At 36.1% G+C, this 26,974-nt stretch overlaps 1 protein-coding gene across 4 annotated transcripts in view; it reads left to right on the forward strand.

The window, feature by feature from the left end:
* The window catches only part of cacna1hb (calcium channel, voltage-dependent, T type, alpha 1H subunit b), a 106,821-nt gene that overhangs the window by 27,385 nt on the left and 52,462 nt on the right, over positions 1 to 26,974 (forward strand). For all 4 annotated transcript variants that reach the window (XM_082163746.1, XM_082163748.1, XM_082163747.1 and 1 more), the window contains 2 exons: positions 22,641 to 22,753; positions 26,304 to 26,437. In XM_082163746.1, the coding sequence (XP_082019872.1) occupies positions 22,641 to 22,753; positions 26,304 to 26,437 (247 nt within the window). The remainder of the gene's footprint in view (positions 1 to 22,640; positions 22,754 to 26,303; positions 26,438 to 26,974) is intronic.

The raw sequence follows: 26,974 nt of genomic DNA on the forward strand, positions 1-26,974 counted from the left end.
ACCTAGAGGTTCCCGCCTTGCAGGCTAAGCTGCTTTCGTTCTAAAATCGGTACTGTCTGCCCTGATGTGTTCGGGCCAGAATACTGAAACTGCTTGAGCAAATGCTCGCTGTTGGATCGCGCAGCTCTATGGGCAGTGTGTAAGACCCACTATATTCGTCAGTCCAGGCCGGGGGTCGCCCTGACTGTACGACACATCATCAGTATAACTGCTCCTTATAAGATGTTATATTATTACAGGAATGATGCTATTCTAGCCACTCTTTCCTGGGCTCTCTGTGAGTCCCTTATGATCATGTTCTATATGAGCCCGGGCACTTGCCCTTGGGACTTTGGTGCTGGATCTTAGCATGCACGGCGTTTTACACTGTTTCCCCTAGCGAAAGATTTACGCAGTACGAGAGTACCTCTCGTAAGAGAACGTACTCGGTTACTAACGTAACCTCGGTTCTCTCTAGAGAGGAAACGAGTACTGCGTATCTTGCCGTGCCTGCACACGCTCTGGTTCGCTTCGGCGATGAAAAACCAGTGAGCTAGCCTCTCGAAGCTATGTTTATAGCCCTAGACCACGCCCATTCTGGCGGGACGTGACGTATTGGGCACGAAGCGCCCCCATTGGAGCTGACGTCATGAGTGGGCCTTATCGATAGGCTGCTGCAGTTGCCGCAGGGCAGCCAATAGGCGCACAAGCCGTCTCGCCTGTGTCTGCATGCTGCCGCAACGCGTTTTACATTATTTCAAAATTAAGGATAATTTTTGGCTTCAGTATCTCGCGGAAAAGAGATTTTCCCCTAGCGTAAGATTTACGCAGTACTCGTTTCCTCTCTAGAGAGAACCGAGGTTACGTTAGTAACCGAGTACGTTTTTCCTTATAATGTTAATCAGTTTTTTTTTTTTTTTTTTTTGTTGCTTCAATCAGTTTAATATGACCACTTCTGATTCTCTCTTCAGTCCTTTTGTAAACTTAATCACTTAATATTCTTTGAATTCAGGTAGATGTAAACAGGATTCAAAGATTGCGTCAATAAAGTTGTGGGAAGGGAAGTTAGCAAGTGAAGGGCATGACAATTTTGAACAGGAACGCAGCCCATGTCTTGTGTTTCCATAGTCTTATTGGCTTGTTCAAACCATGATTCAAAAGCATACGGAGCCGTCTGCTCTCTAATCGCTCTTGCGGTACTTTGATGTCATTCACCGATCGACCTGTACAGCGCCAGTTCAGGTCGAACAAGCCTTATGTGTCTTGTTCTGATTAGTTGTTTTAGGTCATGTGTTTCTCTGTTCTGTTTTGTGATTGGTTCATTGTTTGATTATTCACAGGTGTTCCTTGCTAGTCTTTAGTCTTTGTGTATATAAATATCCTTCATGTTACTGTTGTTACTTGTCTAGCTTTTGTTTGTTGTAACTGCTGTTTGGTGAGTTTCTGGTTTCATGGGTTATGGTCAAGTTTATTTTTTAAGTTCATGTTTATTGTGTATGTATATGTCAAGTGAAGTCTTTGTTTTGTTTGTGTATCGGTTCACGTTTGAGATTTAAATAAACTTCACATGTGCTCGGACTTCTATTTCACAAAATTACAGTTTTTACTATTTTTATAATCGCCAAACTTTTGAACGCTAGTGTATGTTTATGTATTCTCACTAAGAAATGTCTAGGTCACATGTCGCCCCTAAATAAACAGAAATAATTTTGTATATTAAAGAAACTGAAGGTCTTATTTCTCTCTTTTGGATTTTGGGGTGAAATATGAACCAGACAGTTTCTTGAAGGGTTTCATGAGATCCACCCATGTGTGCTAGAAGTACACCTTCCGTAAGAATACCTATGAATACTAATGAGATGAGCAGGAAAGCTAGAGCACGTTTAGCAGATGGTACATTGAGCTCTATTATATCAAAAGATCAAGGAAAATCATGATTTGACCCCTTTGATCAGAGAAAGTGGTGTGTGTGTCAGGGTGTTTTAGTAGAACTATCTGCATCTATATGCAAAGTTTCTGCTAAACGCTTAATAGTCTCCACATGGATGGATGGATAGATGGTGTACTGGAAAAGCCCTGCTATCTGGCCAAAGTTACAAAATTAAATTGTATTGATGAAGCGGCGTTTGAATAAAAAGATGAGGATGATGGACGTACAGGAGTGGGGAGAGAGAGGAAAGGAGAGTTTCCATAGCGATGTCCTTGCAGAGGTTTCCAAGTTGGAATGAATGGCAGCCATTCAGTCATTCATCAGTCATTCTCTTTATGAAGAGAGGCACTCTGTCTTATTAAATACGAACAGTCTCCTTCCTTCCCTCCTCCTTGCCCAGCTCACACTCACTCACCTGCAGTCACGCTCTCCATATGCTAACATACAGCATCATTAGTCACACAGGTTACGGCACATCCTGAGGTTCAGTGTCAGGGTGAAAGGACTGTGCTGATGATGCTCAAAGTATGCGTCAGAGAATGTCCTGTGAGTGTGTGTCTGCCCAGAGGAAAAGTTCATTGCTCAGAGGTTGCTCAGTAGAATTCAAGTTGAAGTTAAATGTCCCATTGAAAATGTGCAGAAACAACTAAGTAATTTGGAGTTTGCCTTTCCTTATTCTGTTTATTGCAGCAATCTGACATATCCATTCCTGGCTCAACCAATGGCGTGATTTTGGGGCGGGACTACCTCTATGTATGTTGTTATTGTTAACCAAAACAAAAAAATGGTTTCCGTTGATTGAAATAAAGCTGAAATAAAATAAAATCTAAATATTATATGATTATTTTTTATTTTTTTATTTTTGCCTTGTCAACTAACTGAAGAAAAATAAGCTGAAGTACTTTTCCTAAAACTGAAATAAATAGGAATATTAAACAAAAACTAGAAGAAAAAAAAAGAACAATATTAAAATAACAAAATTATTAAAACTTTAAAGTTAAAATGCAAGCTGGAAAATATAGAAAGTAAAAGCTTATTCAAAATATTAATAAATATAAATAATGTGAAAATAACATGGGTAAACCGGTTTGGAGATGACTATTATTTTTGCAGTTCTTTTTCAAATGTTATCTTTATTGGAGTACACGGTTATATGCTTCATTAGCTTTGTCTCAGACATTTCTCCTAAAACCATCTGTTGCTCTCCTATTACTTGCGAGAAATAAAAATAGACACAAATGATGCAGTTGTTGAAATGCACCATACACCATAATAGCATTGCTGAACCAAAATTGGTTGGTTGAAATTCTGTATTTCTGTTGGCTTGCATTTCTATTTGTCTTTTTTGTTTGTTTGTTTGTTTGTTTTAGTATCTGATATTTCAAACATAAAACACACCTACTACATTATGAATTCAATTCATATTACCTTGACTAGGCTGAAGGCTGCCGAATGTAAGTTTGGCCTAATTAATATTCATGAGATAAGCCTTCAGTGTGTTGTGACATCACAAATAACTCAAAACTTTAAAAAAAAATAATTGTCACCAAATCAAAGAGCTATAAAATGAATTTGGCTTGCATTAGTTAAATTGATCTCTGATTATCAGATCTATGAGAAATATTTGAGTTCATATTGAAATCTCTGATTTACTTTCTCGCAAAATATGAATTGAGAAGAGACAAATAAGTGATTAATGGGGTCTTTTTCTTGGGAGAAACTTACTCTTAAGCATAAGTATCTATTTGAACTTGAAACAGGGGAGATATTAAAGTGATCTCATTACGGATTTTTCATCTCTGCTAGTCTGTGTATATGTTTTGGAACATTATATTTATATAAATGAACAACATGTACTGTAATTGTGTTGTGGAACACACATAATTACACATTGACATTATTACTGCTACCATAATTAATTACAATAATGTGTGTTAACTGCCTTTAATCCTTCATTCTAATGCTTCCTTTAAAGGGTCGTTCTGGTTGCTACATACCAGCTATTAAACAAATGTTGTGTACAGTTGGTCCTATTATAAATATTATTGTTCCATTTTACTATTGGGTTTGGCAGACAGCACAGTCGTGGCAAGTAATAGGTCTTTCTGATGTTGATGTTAAGTTAGACAATTGCCGTGAGTGACATTCATCATTCTGCCTGTCAAATATCTAATGTCTAAAGCTCTTGTCACACTCCTGCATGAATATTTTCTAGGGAATATTGCGTTTTGGAGATGTTCTGTGCCTGCGGTTGCTTTGGTGCACTGTCGACTTTCCTCTTTGAACCTTTGTTGCATTTATTTGCTCAGCCAGCGGTTGAACTCACTCAGGTTATTTGCGGACAGGACATCTTAGCAATGACATATTTGAATTTGCAGTCCTTGAGTGTTGTCCTTACGCTGTCCTCACTGATGTCACCCACAAATCCCATCTAAGCCCACAGTACACCGTTGAAGGGAAATTAGCCGAAGCTCTCCTGCATTTTAATGTTCAAATGAGGTACTGATGGATTAGCAAGCAACACTCTGTCAGAACAGTCTGTAACTGTTTTGTGCAGAGTCAAAAATGAAAATGTCAGCTCTGTGATTTATACAGCGTTCATGAAAGTGACAAAGACAGACTCTTAAAAGGCTTTTCCTTTGTCTGTAGTGGTTTTTCATGGACAGGCCTTGAGAAAGGCCCACCAGATTTGATCAACAGTTTCTCTATACAAACTTGTGACTACATAAACGTCACATAAAGAGCAATACACAGGAAAGAAAAATCACAAATGAACTCAACTGCTTCTTCAAGTCAACAGTGAGATTGAATGGAGAGCAATTCAAGGCTAAAAAGGGTTAGTTTAACCAGAAAAGAAAATTCTGTCATAATTTGCCCTCATGTCGTTCCAAACCCAAAAGACTTTTGTTCATCTATGGAACAAAAATGAAGATATTTGTAATGATATGTGTGAGATTTCTGTCCCTTTATTTAAAAAGTCTGTTCACCCAAAAGGCTGACGATTGAAAACATTCATAAAGAGATCGTAAAAGGAATCCATAATAATCCATATTAATCCAAGTCTCCTGTAGAGACACAATCACATGATGAACACACTGGAAAATATTGCTGAAAAAAACCCCAGCCCAAATTCTGACAGTAACATAGCCTGCTGTTTTTGCTGTAGAAAACAATGCATACTGGGCGATATTTTTCACGGTAAGCAACTGCTGTTAATTTACAGCCCATTTTCAACAGTAATCTACTGTATTTATGTATTATGGTTTTGTACTGTAGTACACAATGCATTGCATTTTTGAAGTAAAAGCATAATTGCGCTGAATGGGTGTTTCACATGATTTTGAGAAGCTTCCTATCCGCCGTATGGTTTAAGCTGTAAAGCTCATTGGCGGGAGAAAAAATACTCTGTAATACAAACTGGCCAAATTTGTTCTTAAACATTATTGATTATTAAACTTTTAAAACGCAATTTCGTTTAAATGTATAAGCTATATAATAGAGTTTGAGTTTGTATTCTTTTCTGCACTTTTTCATATAAAAGTTCACGTTGCTTTTACTAGCAACTAGTCCATTTTGTGTGTTTTTGCTTATAAATAAATGTTCACCTTTTTATTAGTCACTGTAGCCTGTCTTTTTACTGTAGTAATTTCCTGTGTGATTTTAATTTCCAACCTATTTTGGGGATCCTTTTTGACCTAGTGCTGTGTTGCCAAAACACTGTGTTGAGTGTATTGTAGATTGAAATAATCACAGAAATGTACGGCATGTATTTTTTTTTACAGTAAATGGCTGTAAAGTATTTCACAGTATTAATATTGAGAATTACAGTATATTGCTAGCGACTCTGCTATAAGTATTGTAATGTAAAATAAAAAATACTGGAAAATACTGTATTTCAGTATTACATAAGTTGTAAAGCAATTTCACAGTATTCATACCGTAGTATTACTGTAGATTGCTGGTGTTTCTGCTGCCAGTACTTTACCGTTATTTTACAGATACAATTTTTTACAGTGGATTTTATTTAGGCTTTATTCACATTCATCAGTGAACGTACAAAGAGCACTCAAATATGGTAAACGGAAGGTCAAGCATGTTTGCTTGATGTGCGAGAACCAATGAGGTTAATTCTCTTGTGTAACGCAGCATGTTTGAGCTTCAGCAAGAACCAATGAGGTTTGTTCTTGCGTGTCAAGCAGGTTCGTTGACCTAGGGAGACCTTACTTTTGCCATGTTTAAGTGCTCTATGTTTGTTGAGTTTTTATGGGAATAATACATTAAATCTGTTCATCATATAAAACGATCATGTATCTTCAGAAGACTTGGATTAAAATTCTCTATTCAAATGAATTTATTTTATGATCTCTTAACATTTTGAACTGTCATAGGTGAATAGACAGAATAGACAATAGGGACAGAAGTAACCAGATTTCATTAAAAAATATCAACATTTGTGTTTCAAAGATGAATGAAAGTCTTACGGGTTTGGAACGAGAGTGGGTGATTGATGACAGACTCATTTTTGGGTGAACTAACCCTTTAAGGAAATGTTTTAGTTAAAACAAATTAAAATGATTTTATTTTTTGGTGGAACACAATCAGATGCAAATATGAGGCTTGAGTCTTAGAATGCCATAAAAATCAGTTTTATCAAATTAAAGACGTTAAAAAGTCTTAAATATCATAAATTGCATACTTATCCTTGTAAGAGGTCTTAAATTTGGAGATGAAAAACCGGAATCAGCCCAATGTGACTATTAAACTTCAAAAGGCTGACATGTAGTTAAATAAATGTGAGGGCCTCATATTTCAAAGTAAAAAAAGCATTACTGATGCGCATTCTACAGGCTCATGGTTTCAGAGCAGTTTGCAGTCAATGAATGCTGTTCATATATAGAACCTTTTACGGTTAACCTTTAACCTTAGCTTTTTTATTTTAATTAAATGTTATGAATTAAGCAGCTTGTAAACATACTTTATCACTAGATACATTTGAAATAACCCATCAAACATGAAAGTATTATGCCATCATTTAAGACATTTCTCCTTATGTAAAACCTTTTCGGCATAAAAGGTTCTTTAAAATTTGGTCAAGAACCCTACTGTAGGTTCTATATAGAACCCCAGAGAACCTTTTTTTCTAAGATTGTACTTTATGGTGTTTATATTGTAAATGTTGTAGGAGTGTGGTATTTAAGTTCAGTAATTTCACTTAAACGGCAATGAAAATTATCTATTAGTTGTCATTTAAGTGAAATTACTGAACTTAATTTTACGAGCTTGATAAAAATGATCATTCAAGAAGAAAATTTCAGATGGCACTTAGAGGCTTTTGCATCTGAACTCTTCATATTTTATCTCCATTATTTTTTTGAATGAGCAACATGGCTTAGCTCAGACATACTGTACATAATTTAATTTTGAATTGTATGGGTTTGTTCTGTGTGGACACACCAAAGTAATTTAATTTGTGCAGGTCTTGCAAAGGTCTAAACATTTCCTAAATTTGTTATGATATATGATGATATATGACTTGTATGTTATATTACAAGTATTTTGAAGTCATATGATAGCTAGAAACAGAGCAAAATGTAAACTCACTGAAAATCGCTCAGATGAGGCTTACTTGTGCCGTTTACATCCAGATTCAGAAATGCTGTCTCAACATCACTGATGCCAGAACAGCACTGGGCTTTCATTTTCCTCACACATACTAAAATTTGGTCTGTTCCTCACTCATTTTGGAGCTTGGCAGATGTGGCCACGGTGAATCACTGAAAAAATAACAGCATATGAATATGGAACAACATGAGGGAGAATAAATGATGACAGAAGTTCGATTTTTGGCTGAAAAATCCCAATAATCCCATATGTGAGCTTCAGAAAAGATCTTAACAATGTCTCGCACTGTTTACAGATTTGCAGACATTTCAAAATGAATATTTCTCATTAAGTTATTCTGGTTATGCTATCCACATTCATTTATAGCTCTATTCTCGTATGTTTGACAAACAAGAGACACAGTTGATCTATAAATGAAAAACAATTGAGAACTTTATCATGAAGATTCTATCAGATGCTTTCCAGTGATTTGCGTTGGTCAAATAGTGTGTTTGTGCGCATGTGTGCACGTTGTTGTCAGCATGTCTCTCTGCTTCAGTCTCCTGCTTTAATAAACCTCCCGGAGTTCATATCTAATTGTGAGTGTGTGTGGATGACAGAAAGAGCAGCTTGTCTCTAATACTGTGTGACATTTACTCACACAATTTAATTAACTCTCCAATATCAGCCAGATTTCTCTCCCTTTTCATCTCGCAGACATACATAAGCACACACACACATTTGGTGTGTACATACAAAATATGTTAATTTGAACTGAGACTTGTTTGCACTATGGAAGTTTTAAATGCCTTTAAAATGCACTTTCCTCTGTGTTTTGGGTCCAATCCAAAGTGATTTTAGTCACATGATCACAAGCCTCCACCCAATGTTATGCAGGCTTCCTCACTGAATGTTTGAGTATGGAAAATTTGAGAGTATCAGCCACAACAGGCTGAAGTGAAGAACATTAATTATATCGTTACAATGGCACCTGTCAAGGAGAGGGATATAAAATTGGTGCAACGATAGACAACCAGTGAACTTGCGTCAGGGTCATGGGGGCTAGGGCTGGGTATTGAGACAAATTTCATGATTTGATAAAATTTTACATCACAAGATTGCGATTCGATTAAATTCCGATTCTGATTCCATTCATCATATATTCACATATCGATTAATTGGGGTATGTAACAGCACATGGCAAAAAGGATCAACTAATGCTGTAAATATACAGGGAAACCCAGTTGGTACTGTACATTAGTATAATATTATAGGTTAAAATGAATTGATTTGTATAGGCTACTTACACAGTTTTTATAACATGACAATTATGTTTATACACATTTTTTGAAGTCTAAACATTTAAATAGTGGCTGTCATAAAAACATGATGGATTTATTCAAACATACATTGAAGAACATGTTAAATATAAATACAATGAATATTCAATATGGTGTATAGCAAAATTCTCTATAGTTCATGTTTCTAGCTGATAAGTTTATGGACACTGAATGGTTTTGCTGAGATAAATATAACATTACGTGACATTGTTTACAAGCTGTTTTATTGACGTCTTTCCACGGTTGAAACACTGATTGAGTGATTGTGACATGATACAGATTTCGGTAAGTTGTACTGTATCTTTTAACATACTTTCTGATGTTCCTTCATGTTTATTTAATAACTAGTAATGAAGAAGAGATGATCAGTTCAGATTCTCTGTGCTGCTCCTTCACTTGAAATGAAGTGCTACAGCGACCTGTCAAGCCGCCTTAAAGAGCATCAAAACTGTATTTGTTGTTTGGATTTTGTTATAATATTGAGAGAATTTGAAAGCTGAGACTTTGTTTCATATCAAAAGTAACAAAACACAAAGCTTATTGCGATTTGTTGGATGGGAGACAACAAAATTGTGTGCATTCATCAACAAAACAGCATAGACTAAATGCTTGATTCTTCGAGAAATCAATATTTTTAACCCAGTCCTAATGGGTGCCCGAGGCTCACTGATGCAGAGCGGGGAGTGAAGGCTTGTCCGTCTGGTCCGATCACACAGAAGAGCTACTTTAGCTCAAATTGCTGAAAGACTGGCCATGATAGAATGGTGTCAGAACACAGTGCATCGCAGTTTGCTGTGTATGGGGCTGTGTAGCTGCAGACGGGTCAGAGTGCCCATGATGCCCCTGTCCACCGCCGAAAGGGCCTGCAATGGGCACGTGAGCGTCAGAACTGGACCATGGAGCGGCGGAAGAAGGTTGCCTGGTCTGATGAATCACATTTTCTTTTAGATCAGGTGGATGGCCAGTTGCGTGTGTGTCATGTACCTATGGAAGAGATGGCACCAGGATGCACTGTGGCAAGATGGCAGGCCGGTGGAGGGCAATATAATGCCGAGAAACCTTGGGTCCTGGCATTCAGGTGGATGTTACTTTGACATGTGCCAGCTACCTAAAGTTTGTTGCAGACCACGTACACCCCTTCATGACAATGGTGTTCCCTGATGGCAATGGCCTCTTTCAGCAGGACAATGCACCCTGGCACATTGCAAAAATTCTTCAGGAATGTTTTTTTGGGAACATGACAAAGAGTTCAAGGTGTTTCCAAGTTCCCCAGATCTCAATCCAATTAACAGATTTGCTGTTAATGTCTTGTTGCCAGACAGGGCCGTCGCTAGAGGGGAAAAAGGTGGTGATGATTCTCTGGGCTTTTGTGGAGCCCTACCCATAGATGATGTTAGGCAATTGGTATTAATGTTGTGACTATTCAGTGTATATATAAATACAGTATATATTGCATGTGACATGAATCCCTCATGTTTGCTGACCTACGCAACAGTCAATTTCCCTGCCCTTAAACATCAAATAAAAAGCAAGGCAATGTGATTGGCAGTTTAGCATGTTAGTCACGCAACCCCCTCATATCTGAATGCAAAGTTCTTGGTCAAAAATGAGCTACAGTATGTACCAGACTTAATGGTGATAGCCAAAGCATTGGCTTGTGAGACTAACAGCCTCTCTAATGGTCTAATGAGAGTGAGAGGGCAGACTGTCTTGTTGACTAAGGACTGAAGAGAGTACCAGTACCACCTGAGCTGCTGCTATGCAAGAATAATTCCTATACTGCAAAAAAAAAAAAAAAGAAAAAAAAAAAAGGCACAGACCTGCTGGAACTGACACTGGCTCAGTTTGAACTGGCTCTGTCTTCTTCAGATCAGTCTATTGATTTCTAGGTTCTTTACTGCACCAATACATAGATGTTTCTCTAAATCATCAGACTCTAAAACCCTTTTGGTTGTAATTGGAATTTTTAAGAGATATGTGCAGATATTTATATAAATTATTATAATATCCTTTTTTTTTTTATTGTTTATGTACTATTGTAGTATTTACTTCTATTAATTAATATATTAATATTCAGCTCATCATTTCAGTTCATTTTAATTTTAGATACTTTTTTATATTATTATTATTTCAATTTAGCTTTATTTTTATTTCAGTTTTAGTTATAATAGTTCTTCAACTTCAACTTATTTTATTTCAGTTAATTGCGAAGGCAACATTTTTTAATAAAAAAAAAAATGCATCTATTATTTATATTTAATTTCAGCTTTATTTCAATTAACAACGTCGACAATGATTTTTTTAATCGTTTTAGTTTTAGTATAGCCCCTTCCGCCATTGTTCAGATATACAGGTGCCAGAATCATTCAATTTCGATCCCTAATAAATGATCATACTGTACCTTTTCGCTCTATGACCCGATGACAGCAAAATACTATCTTTTTCCACATGTGTGCTGGTGTATAGATGTTGCCCTCTCTCTCTCTCTCTCTCTCTCTCTCTCTCTCTCTCTCTCTCTCTCATGCAGTCTGTCTGAATTATTTACGCACTGTTATTGAGAGGATTTTTTACTTACAGTAGAGCAACTCTGAGGAAACCAGAACACACAATTCTTTTTATATTTATACACGTATGCAGCCGTTTAGTCCTATTTCAACTTCTTTTTTCTTTCATTCTTATAGGAAAAGTCAAAGAATTGATCATCCTTATCATTTTCTCACCCTCATGGGTATGGAGATATTGTCTGAACCATCCCTTTATATTCACTAATTCATATCCTCAGTTTCAACCATCTCTATTTACTTTCTCCTTGCATTACTCTCTAATGTGCCTTTTTTTTATTACAAAATGTGTGTGTGATTGTGTGTGTGGGTGTGTTCTGTGTCTAATGGGTGTACGTATGACAGATGCGGTCACTATCCGCTTGCCCAATCCCATCCATCAGCCCCCCCTAGCCTGACCCTCGAACGCCAGAGCAAGTTTGAGGGGCGTTTCTATGTCCCGCTGTCCTTTAATGAAGGGTGCATATATGTGTGTGACGTCCGAAACCTTTGGGTCTGCATTAGGAGTGTTACTGCAATGCAGCATGATGTATGGGAGCACAAAAGTGTGTGTGATACATTGCATTATACCGTGCTTTTCTGGGTTTGCAAGCGAGTTTGCATCAACAAAACACTGAAGCATGGTTAAATCCCTCTCTATGACTCGTGACTTACTGCAGAGAGGAAAGCAGTGCCTTAGTAAGCACTTTTATGAACTATTGTAAGGCACACACATTTCCAAAGGCTTCACTGCGTCAGTTTGAGTAAGGTTTTTATTTAGAGAACTTGTAGGATATGTTTGACAACCTCAACTAAATTGTAAAAGCTTATATTGTCTTTGCTTTTTAATGTAATATCCTGTTCTAAGAGTCTGTTGTTGAGGCATATTGCACTAATAAAGGTGTGTTATCAGTAATATAATAAAGAGTAGATTTGTATTTTCTGAAGGAAATGGCAGTGTTTCCAAGCCAGCACTAGAATAGTAATGATATTTCAGGTAGGTTTAGGTTTTAGACTTTAGTTCTGTGTAAATGAAATGCAGAATCAGAGGCGCTTTGCCTCTGTCAGGACATTCAGCACACATCTTGCGTTCTGTCAGTCGTGGAAGAGATTCAACACAAAATGCGACACTCTTTGCTGTGTACAGTATATAGACTGCTATAACTTAAATATATGCAAGGAAGCCAGGATCAGTCACATTATAGGATATAAGCAATAAAGCCAATCACAATTCAGTTTGCAAATATGAGGTCAACAATGTCAGTTACATTTTGAATGCTGAACATTAATGTATATGAAGGGGATTTAAAAAAAAAAATCTATTAAACTGTTGCAATAAAAAAACATAAACAAAATACATCCATATACATACACATTCAAACACATATTCACGCACATGTACAGTCATATTATTTACCATACCATGTAAAGTATACTTTTTAATCTTCCAAAAATACAAAATGAGTCAGTTAGATGGTTAGGGAGGGAGGTAGGTAAGCTAAATGTTAACAAAATCCCAAAATGTGGTTATAAATGATCTTTAAAACTCCAACTAATTTCTTACCTTCTAAAAAAGTAGTTTTTTTTTTTGTTTTTTTTTAAGATTATGTTTATAAAATCCAAAAATAGCTGAAATTGAGCTGAAAATTTGCACATCAAAACTATCATGAAATGGCTTGACAAGCGCAGTTCTTTCCTGTGTTTATGTATTTTCTATTGAGACAGGAAGGTTTAGTTTACACCACGGACATGAACTTGGTACTTGCTAAAGCTATAGTCAGAAGGCGAAGAGACATTTTCATTCTGAGCATTTTATTGGACAAATATTTGTATATGCTCTTGAGAGCAAGATGAGTCGTTGATATTTGTTTTCTGTTTTCTTGGAAAAGAACTCCTGTGTCTCATTCCTCTCCCTATGTTGTGAATCAATATCTAAACATTGGGACACTGATGACTCCTGTTCCTGCGACACCATTACCTGGCCGCGTATTGAAAAGACATTAGTATTTATGGTATATGCATCATCTTTGCAACTGTAAAAACTAGCAGACATGGATAAAAGACCACAACAGTTCACGTTTGATTCAAATTATTTTGAATAATTTGGCCTGAAGTAATTGCTAAAGTTTAATTCACAGGTTTAGTAGTTTAAAACTAACCCTCAAACATATTTAAAAACCCTACGTTTTTAGAAATATTAATACAGCGCTGCCTTTTTCAGCAGTGATGGTTCCGGAAGTAATTTTTCCATTCATTTTTCCAATACAAGGTGAATCATAACCTTACATACTTTGATTTGAAGCAAAAGAGTTTTTGAAAATCAGACAAAAATACAAAGGTACAAGACGGGAAAACTGCAATCCCATGAGGCATTGCGGACTGCATAATTGAACAGTTACGTCATTGGCAGTGCATCATGGGAATATAGGCGGAGCTAAAGAGCTCTTTTGGCATGTTTTGCTTTTATCGACTCTGATTGGTGGAATTTTCTGTACAGCATCATGGGTAATGTAGTTTTTCACTACAAATTCTGCACAGTTAATAATAATGCAGCCTGAAGGCTTCAAAAGCAGCAAATGGCATCAATTAACAACCCTGTAGCTCACAGTAGGGCGGTCTTTATAGGTGTATCGTTATCGTTAAGTTATCGTTAAAAATCAGTTTCCCTATGGAGAAAAAGAATGGAGAATTTACTTCCGGAATCTGACTGTTGCACTCTACTAATGCAAGTGAAGGGGAGATTTTCAAATTTCAGTCTTTTTATCCTATTAAACTGTCACAGTAACAAACATCAGCAACAAAATACAAAATAAATACACATACATTCACTCTAATTACTTATTGGTCTTTGCAGTCGCATGATTGCATTGAAGACTTTCCAACCTTTCAATTTGTTGAAGTCACGATAAACCTAAACTTTTCCCAACTAGATAAGGTCAGTCTAGTTCAGTGCAATTCATCAGAGTATACCAGCTGTGTAAAAAGGAAGGCACTATTGCAGTGATTCATAAATAATGAGGGTGGTCCACACTTGTTCTTTCACGGTTTGTAGCTTTGAGGCAAATGGAGGTTACTTCAGTGAGGACATCATGCAACTCCACAGTTTGAAACTGAAATAAAGAAATAAGCGACTCTTTCTAATGCATGTTGATTTCATAGTTAATAACTGTGGCACAGAACAGACCTACTTCAAAAGGACTGCACATACCTGACCAGGAGCTTATTGTGCACAAGCGCTCCGTGATTTTACTTTCCTTGAGTTGTGAAAATGTTTTGTTGTGACACACACACACAAAAAAAAAATCTGCATTGTTTGGTTGGAAGAATCATAGTTTTGCTGAAAATCCCAGTAATGAATACTTGTCAAAGAAAGAAAGAAAGAAAGAAAGAAAGAAAGAAAGAAAGAAAGAAAGAAAGAAAGAAAGAAAGAAAGAAAGAAAGAAAGAAAGAAAGAAAGAAAGAAAGAAAGAAAGAAAGAAAGAAAGAAAGAAAGAAAGAAAGAAAGAAATCTTAGCAACTCCTTAGTTGATCTAATTATTCAAGGCAAGTATTTAATCTTGCTCACTATGTCATTCCCACCAGAATTTCATTTAGATGCATTTTTGTGTTTGATCTTCTTCTCTTAAAACCTTCTCAAGACTTCAGCATGACAGGAGCAGTTCAGAGGGTCATGTTGCTTAATCACAATTCATAAGCGCGTGTGTGTCCGCGTGTCCTAGGGGAGCGAAACTGCTCTTTCCCACGAAGTTCCAGTGGGAGGTTCCCATGGTAACGCGAGAATCGGAAGCTACCGTAATTGGTCTCTTTTTTTCAGTCTCTGTTTTGTCTGGCTCTTGATCTCAGTTGCTTTATCTGTCTTTTCCTCTGTCTCTCTTTCCCTCCTTTGTGTCTGTCTCTTCTCTATCTACTGGCCTTTCTGCTTTCCTACCTCTTAAACACCAGCTAATTCCACTCGCTTAAAATGATTTAACACTCAAAATGATAGATCTATCTATCTATCTATCTATCTATCTATCTATCTATCTATCTATCTATCTATCTATCTATCTATCTATCTATCTATCTATCTATCTATCTATCTATCTGTCATCTATCTATCTATCTATCTATCTATCTGTCATCTATCTTTCATCTATCTATCGTCTATATGTCTGTAATCAATCTATCTATCTATCTATCTATCTATCTATCTATCTATCTATCTATCTATCTATCTATCTATCTATCTATCTACAGTATCTATCTATCTACAGTATCTATCTATCTATCTATCTATCTATCTATCTATATATCTATCTATCTATCCATCTATCTGTCCATCTATCTATCGTCTATATGTCTGTAATCTATCTATTTATCTATCGATCTATCTATCTATCATCTGTCCATCTATCTATTGTCTATATGTCTGTAATCTATCTATCTATCTATCTATCTATCTTATCTATCTATCTATCTATCTATCTATCGTCTGTCTGTTATCTATCTATCTATCTATCTATCTATCTATCTATCTATCTATCTATCTATCTATCTATCTATCTATCTATCTATCTATCTATCTATCTATCTATCTATCTATCTATCTATCTATCTATCGGCTGTCTGTTATCTATCTATCTGTCTGTTTGTTATCTATCTATATATCTATCTATCATCTGTCTATCTATCTATCTATCTATCTATCTATCATCTGTCTATCTATCTGTCTGTCTGTCTGTTATCTATCTATCTATTTATCTATCTATCTATTAATCTATCTATCTATCTATCATCTGTCTATCTATCTGTCTGTCTGTCTGTTATCTATCTATCTATCTGTCTGTTTGTTATCTATCTATCTATCTATCTATCTATCTATCTATTAATCTATCTATCTATCTATCTATCTATCTATCTGTCTGTTTGTTATCTATCTATCTATCTATTAATCTATCTATCTATCTATATTTCTATCTATCGTCTGTCTGTTATCTATCTATCTATCTATCTATCTATCTATCTATCTATCATCTGTCTATCTATCTGTCTGTCTGTCTGTTGTCTATCTATCTGTCTGTCTGTCTGTTGTCTATCTATCTGTCTGTCTGTCTGTTGTCTATCTGCCTATCTATCTGTCTGTCTGTCTGTCTGTCCATCTATCTATTGTCTGTCTGTCTGTCTGTCTGTCCATCTATCTATTGTCTATCTGTCTATCTGTCTTTTTTTCTTTTCTTTTCTTTTCTTTTCTTTTCTTTTCTTTTCTTTTCTTTTCTTTTCTTTTCTTTTCTTTTCTTTTCATTATATATAGGCTACAGTATATATCCCCATATTTTTTAGATTGTTTTCCAACCACCCAGGCACGAAATGACCTTTTAAATATGTTGACTTGAAGTGCATGAAACCCACTGAGCCCTCGCTTTTTTCAGCTGTCTTTTTCTTCACTTCACATCAAAAGCCATTAAACTGTTACTAAGCAACCATATAAACAGTTGTATATAATGGTTTGTTGAAGTAATCATGATAATGAGCGTATGCGGTGTGTGTATACAGGACATGCGTTTTGTTTATGTTTGGACTCCGATGTACCTCGAGGAAGATAAAAATAAGCTCACTGCATACGCTTGCGCAAACGCGACCAACCCACAGCGCTAGTCCTACTTTTCCCAGAATCATCTCTGTGTGTGTGTGTGTGTGTGTGTGTGTGTGTGTGTGTGTGTGTGTGTGTGTGTGTGTGTGTGTGTGTGTGTGTGTGTGTGTGTGTGTGTGTGTGTTTGAAAAGTCTCTTATACTTACCAAGGCTGCATTTATTTGATCAAAAATACAGTAAAACATTAATATTGTGAAATGTATTTTTCAGCATTATTATTCCAGTCTTCACATGATCCTTCAGAAATCATTCTAATATGCTGATTTATTATCAGTGTTGAAAACAGTTGTGCTGCTTAATATTTTTGTGGAAAGCGTGCTACATTTATTTTTCAGGATTCTGAGATAAATGGAAAGTTTAAATAAACAGCATTTATTTGAAATAGAAATCTTTTGTAGCATAGATGTCTTTACTGTCACTTTTGATCAATTTAATGCATCCTTGCTGAATAAATCCTATTCAATTTCATCATTATCACAGTGGAAATATCAATGTAATTTATTAATTTCTGAATGTTAATGCCACACTCTACATGGTTAAAGCCGGTCTTTATGATTAGTAGCTGGTGCAAACTGATTGGGTTTATTAGCTATTAGCAGTTACGGCTGAGGTCAATCTGACTAACCTGGTTAAAGCTACTAAAAACAAATCAGATACCATGTTTCAAATACCAGCCTGACCATAAACTGGTATGACCAGGTTTTTTTCCGGGGTTGCATAAAAAATTCTTTGCACTATAAAATAGGTTTTTCAGTTTGTGCTATAGAATTCCTGGAGGAATGGGGTTATGACCATATTTCCGTAAACCAAATCATTGTGTTTCCAGCACATTAGGCCCTGGAGATCTCAAGAAATCAAGACATTTTCAACCATTATGCACTATTACAAGAAGAATTCTAGGAGTACATCACTTGTATTGCACTAATTTGATGCGACTGTGAGTTCCTAATTTTCAAATGCATTATGACAGACTACTCCAGGCATTCATTTGGCATTTTAAGACTCTAGACTAAAGCATATCTCTGTGTTTATATGTCTCAGTGTTATTCAAGGCAAGACACTTTACAGGTGACTAACGTAGAAAATCCTAACTAGATATCGCCATGCTTTACAGTTGATTTATCTCAGTACATTAAGACTATTACAAGTTTTCTTAAATATGTTTGAATATGGAAATGAGGCATTATCTAATTAAATATGCACAAATGTGTACATGAATCTAAACACTGGGCGAAGCCAGGTACACAATTCTTGTTTAATTTTTTTGTTGGCATATTAAAGTTAAAGGTTCTTACAGAGAGAGTTTTTGATATCTCTTTTTATCACTTCATAAATCAGAAAATGCTGTCAACTGGAAGTTTGTAAAAGTGCGACTGAGGTGGAGATTTCTGGCTCAGTGCAGAAGAAAACTCATTTTGAGAAAACGGTCTGTAAAAGATATGAATTGAAATCTAGAGTCGCAAATATATAGCGTAATAAAAGAAACATTTTAATGTGTATTTTGGATGTTTTCCAGACTAACTTTAAATTAGTCTGTAAGACAAGTTTTGGAAGCAAATTTGGCACTGGTCTCAAAATAAGGCTTTGTCTGTAGTGTCTTGCCTTAAGTATTAATAATACTGTATATTATTTATAATATAGTATAGTATTTATTCATATTTTGAATTGGCTTTTATTTTTATATTTTCTGTTTTCATTTTCATTTAAGTTTTGCTCTGTACTTTTGTCATTATTAGTTGATATATAATTATCATTATATATATATATATATATATATATATATATATATATACTATACTATAGAATAGATAACTCACTTTCTGTGTTATTTACTTTACATTTGCACCTTGTACTGCATTTTGTATATTGCACTTGGTAAAGTTTTTTAGCTGGTCTCTGCACTTGTATCCTCTATTTTTCTCTCCTATAATATGTTATTTTATATGTATGTTTAGATTTATTAATTTATATATATTTACTGTTTGCACTTCTGGTCAGATGCTAACTGTGTTTCATTGGCTCTGTACTCGTACTCGTACTCTGCACAATGACATCTGAATCTGAATCTATAACAAAAAAACAAAACAACTAACTAACAAATAAATAAATAAATAAATAAATCACTCTTTATTTTAGGTGTCTTTAACTGCTATGCATGTACATAAAAAAAAATGGCTAGGTACAATGTAAGTGTTAAAAACACTTAATTTAGAGTGGGGCCCATTTTTCTAAATATCTTCTTTTGTGTTCCATAGAAGAAAGAAAGTCTAACTTTCTCATCCCATTTCTGTTCTCAATCACCATCATCATTATCCTCAGCAGAAGTGGCATGAATGTGACCACAACAATCTTGAGGACGAGACACGAGAGCTGGAGTTGTCTGAGTGAATTAGTGTGGGCTCTGGATAAATGTTTGATGAGGGGAACACTGTCCCAGTTCTACTGAGAGGGAAGTCTTCTGGAATTCCAGAAGGGTTTCGGTAAGACCGAGACCTGAGGAAACAGCAGGGGCCTGATTATGTTAATGCTGCTCTGAGACACAGATGCATACAGTCTTTAGGGTTTAAAGAAGTTTTAAATCCTGTTCGGCTCATAAATGAGGTGTGATGTGTCCTGGTGTAAATGAGGATAGCTGCAGGATTTACCGTGGTGATTGAAAGGGTGTGAACAGTGTGTATTTGTGGCAGGTTTATGATTAATGAGGTAAAGTGCCTTTGGGGCTGAGTTTGCCTTTACAGCAGCAGGTATGTGTTTAGATCGGTGCGCTGTACAGTGAAAATGTAATTGCATTTTTTTAATTAGATGCATATGAAAACAAAATGGCTTTATTGCATTTTATTAGTTTGCATGTTTTATGGTTTCAAACAGGAATTGAGCATATTAAAAAGGACATTTTATTAAAACAGGAATTATGGGGGTTTTTATGCAGTCCAAATTCTATTATTTCAACCTTCTTGAGAACAAAATCAATTATTAATCCACAAATGTCGTACATTATTCATGCTCAGTCTCATTTCACCTCTTGAGTCTGTGTTAAAAGCTATTTTATTTTATTCTATTATATTTTCTATGCTTCAATCAGTTGTTGATGAGGAATTATAAAAGCAGTTCAACAGATACATATAATTGTGTATCATTATTGTGCTTTTCTATACTAAACCTTATTTAACTCTTCTCTGTTTCTTCTCTACTATAATATTTACTACCAGTCAAAAGTTTGAGTAAAATATTTATTCATGTTTAGTCATGTTTTGCTTGTGTTTTAGTTGGACTTTAGCCCTATTCAGACAGTAATTGTTTCTCATGGGGATGTAAAGTATTTTCAGAATTTACAGGGGCTAGTCAGTGATTTTATTGCCGTCCGAATCCAAAATGTCAGTGTTTTTCTTCCACTAGTAAATAATAGGCTTTATTAACTTATTTCTGCTAATTTCCATTTTTAAAATGACATCCATCATTTTGAGATAAAATACAAGACAGAAGACCATTTTAACTATAGCACATTTATCTTCCTATTTTTTAATCAGGAGATTTAAATAATCACAAAAAAATTATTAGGATATTATTTTCCTATTATTAAATTAAATATGAACTTATTCTTATTATTTGAAGCATATGAGCAGCACGTTTCCGGGTTCACAAGGATCACAAAACTCGCTCCTCAACCGTGAATAAATCGCCATCCGAATGCTTTTATCACTGAGGTGCCATGTAAATGCACATAAATGAGAAACAATTACTGTCCGTATAGGGCTTTTGAGTTGGTTTTGCACTGTGTTCTGTCCAGTTTCATGTCTTTGTTCATCTGTTGCCATAGTGTTTGATTTGCCCCCATGTGATACACCTGTGTCTTGTTAATTATCTCGTTTAGTCCGTAGTGTTTCCTTGGCTGTGTGCAAAAACGTCCCCTATTCCCTTAAATATGGCCCTATTTAGACAGTGGTTTTGTGAGTGCACTAATCCCACAATGCACCGCATAACGAGTGTACAACTGATGTACGCTCAACTGCTATAGAGAATACCCATAATGCACTGTGAGAGTCGGTCACCGAATGAATTCCTGCGTCTGACGCCCGCAGCTGAATCTTCCATACGGCGTAATATCATACAGGAATAAATTCCTTTTTTATTGAGTATTAAATTGTTTAATTAAGGTTTAAACATGCTAGTTTCCATGACTGAATTCAAGATAAATCTTTTCATCTTACTACTGGAGCTGCCAGTTTGCTAAGTTTCAAATGATTATTAAACAGCAAACACATAAACTATGCAAAAGCTGCAGCCATTCCGACTGCGCTTACGTCCAAATTCACGTACTCGTTTTCATTCACTCCTTCAAGTGGACTATATTAGTGGAGGAATGTAGAGAATAGTGAAGGATGGTATTGGGGGTGATTTCGAACACAGCACTTGTGTATATAGCCCTCATTTTCAGTTGCTCTTGGCCAGATCTCGTCTTATAATAGGTGTTGTTCTGTTCCCTGTGTTTTTGTCTGTAATCAAAATCCTGTGTTTTCTAGATAACCGAAAGAAGTGTAATTTTTTTAGTTTATTTTGATTAAAGCTGGCGTCGGCAACATTTTTTTGATCATATTCAGTGTAATCGACACTATAATCTGACAGAACAACATAAATAAGGTGGTTTTAGAAAAAAACCCGAGCTTCTAACTCCACCTGGAGCGTGTTATTTGTTTTGCAAAAATCCAGCGCTCCCGCTTCATCAGGTCCAATCAGCGCAGGGGGGTGTGAGATCTGACTGTCAATCACAGGTCGTGCACACGCCACAGATCCCCCTCACTCGCGTACTGCTCGCGTACGTTAATATCACATGCACACGCCACGCCTGAAGTTCGCCTGGAGATTGCATGAAGCGTGATGGCGGAGAGAAAATCTACTAACAAGCTTCCAATTCCTCGGTTATTGCTATCTATGGATAGATTAGCCAGGGCAGCCTACCTCCGAGTCCATGGTGTTGATAGATGCTGAAGAGACGGACGCGTTCACAGAAAATCAGGTACACACGCACAGTGACACACTGACGAGCACGACCTCGATGGGAGGGTGCTCGCTGGTAGTGGGGAGGGGCATGAGAGTTGTAAACATTCAAAATTTTGGCTAATCGACCCAATCTGCCAGACTTGCCGACGGCCTTTTTTAAAAAGAAAACTGCTTGCAAATAGATCCAGCTCTTTATTTTAACTCAACCCCAGTGTAACAGCATTAAATTGAATTTACTTTTACATTGTTACACAAAATCAATTTTTAAAGAAATTAATGCTGTTCTTTTAAAAAATTCTATTCAAAGAATTCTGAAAATGTAAACCACCAAAATATTATGTTTTCAACATTGATAATAATAAGAAATATTTTTTGAGCTGCAAATCAAGATATTAGAATGAAAAATTCAGTATTGCGTCTCAAAAAAAATCTTACTGGCCAAAAACTTTTGAACAATATTGTATGTTTTGATATTAAACACTATATATTTTTGTTTATGTTGAGACACTCCATTTTACTCAAGAAAGACCCCAAGATCAAGAGTAAATGAAACATGATATTTATGCAGACTGTGAAAGGAATATTTGAATTTGTGAGTTGTATTGGCCTTAACTGAAGCTCTACGTGGTTTGAGCGAGTCAGTATGCTGGTGATTCTGCTGAACTGCATCACCCTCGGCATGTTCCAGCCCTGCCAAGACCTGGAGTGCCACTCGGACAGGTGCAGCATACTGCAGGTAACACACACAACACACACACACATGGTTCTATTAACTAAAGTGCCCATATTATGCTTTTTCATGATAAAAAGTACATGATAAATGGAATTATTGTCTCCCAAATGAAAGAACCGATTGTGAACGGGCTGAAACGAGTCTTGTAACAAATTTACATAATGCCAGCCTATGGTCTTCATTGGCTGCCCACAGACAACATCCTCTTTGACCCGCCCTCAAACACTGTAGTTTGGTTCGTATTGTCGACATGTCGAGAAGATGCTGTTTTCTGCGCTGCGAAAGCAAGTGTACTTTGCAGGCAATTCCAAAGGATGAGGACTTGGACTCGATTTGAGACAGTAAAACCATACTGTGCTGAGCTGAAATGGGCGTTTGGTTTCCGACACGCGCTGCAAGCGGTAGATCAATCACAACAGACCGGGCCATCTGACCAATCAGAGCAGAGCAGGCTCTCAGAAAAGAGGTTTTTACAGAGACTGGATCCTTTATTGAACCGTTTCAGACACTGATAAAAGACATGATGAAGCACTGTATATTATGAGAAAGTGGAAGTGGTTTTGACCTTGGATGCATGTAGACCTATTGTTGGAGACATCTGAAACAAAATTAGGAACCTTTGCAAGCATAATAGGGGCACTTTAAAGATTTTAATCTCTGTGATTAATTTATCTTATTTGTTGTTTTGTTTGAGTTCGTTAGAAAAGAAAGCATTCAAAGACGAAAACACACAACTTCAAGCACATACAGCATTGGCCTGAAGAATTACACATTTAAGCCCCATTTAAAATATTTTATTGGATTGTAGAAAACAAAATATCAAACCAAGTGATATCTGTAGAAATATACTTTTCAAGATTTTTTTTTTTTTTTTAAACTATATATTTTATTGTACAACACTATCAAAGTAGAAGAAAAGTTCCAATACGGAGCGGCATGAAACTGTTATGTGGATCCTGGACAGTCAACTGTCAATTGTGAGCGATCAGCCACAGACTCTGAAACATACGGTTCTTTAATCTCTCCACAGCGACTCGAAAATAACCTGTAGATTCTGCATAATAATGGGAACATTGTTCACAACAGGCAATTTGAAGTCTGACAGAGATTGTCTTGAAATGTAGTGTCGAAGGTGGTGAATTTAGTAGACAAGCGCTGCTTTAAATGAGATCAATTAAGAGAAGATAATCTGTGGTTTCAAACATCTGATAATCACCCTGGGACCAGTTTGTTGAAAGTGAAGTTAGATCATTTATTGCCATATGCCACTTAGACTGATATTTTGTATTGAATTTAATACCTTTTGGATATGCGACAAGATGCATTGTTAGGCTTTTGCTATTCTAAATCCCAACATAACTGAACATTAAACACTATCAGTCTTCCCTGTAATTCCCATGCAAAGCATCATGGGAACTACATTTTCAGGTATGTCAACATAAAAAAATCATTTTTGAGTACTGGATTGGTTCACATTCACCCTAATGTAATCTAGTAGACTGTACATTTTAGAGAATTATATTAATTGAAAGCAAAGAAAACAAGTTTAGAAGAGAGACAGATTTGTTGTGTAGATCACAAATGATCTATAGTGGTTCTCAACGGGGGCGTTCAGAGAACAACGGGGGGCGTTGGAAGCAAGATTTTTGAAAGGGGGGCGTTAAGGTGTAAATGGGGGGCGTTCACGAGTTTAAATAGCCTATGTAACGCAAATTGTTGTTCATTTACTTTTATTCATTTTAAGCATTTAGTAATTTAGTTGTAATAAACACTTTAAGTGGGCTATTTAAAAAGTGTTAGGACTATGTTTTTGTTAAATTATGTTGTAAAACATATGCGCAGAGTGTGATATCATATTGTGTGTGCACGCGCGTCTATGGTGCGCGTGAAAGAATACGTCAGCAGCGCGCGAAAAAAAAACGAAAAAAAACATTCGTCCGCAGCCGCTCTATCCTGACCGCAAGTCCACCGTCAGTGTTGTAGGTAGGCACTAGGCAGGTTTTTTGTGTTCATTTCTATTGCATTACGATTACGATTGAAAGCAGTATCAATAATGTCAAAAATATGATGTGCAGTCAAGTTCGGGTAGCCTATATGTATATGCTGTGAGTGTTCTCACCGCGCGCGCTTGTGATTCGCGGAGTTTTGACGAGTTGTATTTTGACGACTTGATATTTTTTATTCAAAAGTTTAGAATGTTTTTAAAATCTTCCAGTTTAAAGCGACATGTAGCCTATCGTTACTTTTGCAACGACTCTATTATTTTTCCAGTCATAGACCAGCGCTCAAACACTGACTAGTAGAATCACGCAGCGGAGGAATGGAAAGTTGACAAGCCATTAAAAAATATTGACTTAAACACTTATATTTTTTCAAATATTTTCAATAAATCATGTTCCCATTCACTCTGGCGCCGAATTTTAAAATGAATTAAACTAAATTCTATTTATAAGGTACAACTTTTACATTTTTAGGCATTAACAAATTACAATCCCTAATGCCAAAATGTTTTCTTTGTTCACCAAGTAATTTACTGGTCAGGCATTATTGTTAACTCGCAAGACAGTAAGAAGAAAATGACAATTTGATGGATAATTTAAATATATTCTGCAATCACATTTTGGTAATGTATTCATTCCGCCATCACATCTGAGCGGAAACGCTGCTTGGGTAGTTTCAAGATATAAAAATAATTAATAATAAAATAATAATTTAATTGTTCATAATGTGTTTAATCTTGTTAGAAGATTTTTTTTACTGATTATGAACACAAATTAATCACGACAAACCAAATTAATTGTAATACCATTGATGAAAACAAGCTGATATCAAGGTATTTTAGGCCTAAATTCTAACATAATGCCGAATAATCCCCCGAAACCCCCCTAGAAGGCCCGAGGTCCACTCACCACAGATTTACCAAAAATCCTGTGAGAAACACTGGTATTGCTATGCCAATGCAGTTTATAGCTTGTTTTTTGAATGAATCACTGTGGAGTATTCTTCAATTGTATTAATAAAAGATAATTTTGCACTTTTTTCATCTGTTAACTCTCACTCGTTCCTGGTCGCTTATTAGTTTAGGGGTGGGTGGCGTTCAGGGATTTGGATAATGGATAGGGGGCGCTGGCCCAAAAAAGGTTGAGAAACACTGATCTACAGTGATTCAGTGACAACATACTTTATTTTCTTTAGACATAAGCCAAAATGTTACATAATGTGGGTCAATATAATATTTTGGGGACTTTTTAATTACTTAATCGCACCATTAACAAAAGCTAAATTAACTATAATATAGAAGTAGAATTTTCAGATGAAACTAAAAACATTTTGTTAATAAAAAAATTATTTAGTTTACTTCAGCCAAAAAAAAAAAAAACCTTTAAAAACAATTTCTGTGGGGAGTGTTGTTTGCTTTTAGACTTTTAACAGTTTTTAGAGGTTTAAACCAAAAACCATGATTTTCAATTAGACTGATATAAAAATGCACTTGCATGGTCATGTCTTTTTCCCATGTAGTGGTTGAATGTGTTCACGGTTCTTCACTCTACAGGCCTTCGATGACTTCATCTTTGCATTCTTTGCTGTGGAGATGGTGTTAAAAATGGTGGCCTTGGGGGTATTCGGTCCGAAATGTTACCTTGGCGACACCTGGAACCGCCTTGACCTCTTTATCGTCATGGCTGGGTGAGTGACCAATCACAAACCTGAAACTGCCACGCTCACATCTAAAAAGTCAACTATTAGTGTGTGATTCCAAGAATTTGATGAGTCATTAAACTCTTAACTAGTACAAGGTGTGTGTGTGTGTGTGTGTGTGTGTGTGTGTGTGTGTGTGTGTGTGTGTGTGTGTGTGTGGGTGGGTGTGTGTGTGTGCGTGTGAGTGTGAGTGTGTGTGTGTAAGTGTGAGTGTGTGTGAGAGAGTGCGTGCATTTGTGTGTGTTTGTTTAATGTCAAATCCAGTTTTAATGTCAGGTCAAGTTCTAATGTCAAGTCGATGTGTCACAGCTAAGCTCATGAATGACAATTACCACCAGGCGAGAGTCTCTGTGTCTGTCTGTATCTTGTGTCTCTTGTCACTTACACTGTCACTAACACTGATTTCTACAAGTTTTCCTCTCTTTCCAAAAGGCAGCTCAATCTAAAGTTCCTGATCACTCACTAAAACTCATTAAAACTCTTGTGTGAGTAAGTTGGTCATTAATTCGGACAAAGGAAAACATT

This window comes from Leuciscus leuciscus, assembly GCF_965113295.1.
Source record: "Leuciscus leuciscus genome assembly, chromosome: 3".
NCBI classification, from domain to species: domain Eukaryota; kingdom Metazoa; phylum Chordata; class Actinopteri; order Cypriniformes; family Leuciscidae; genus Leuciscus; species Leuciscus leuciscus.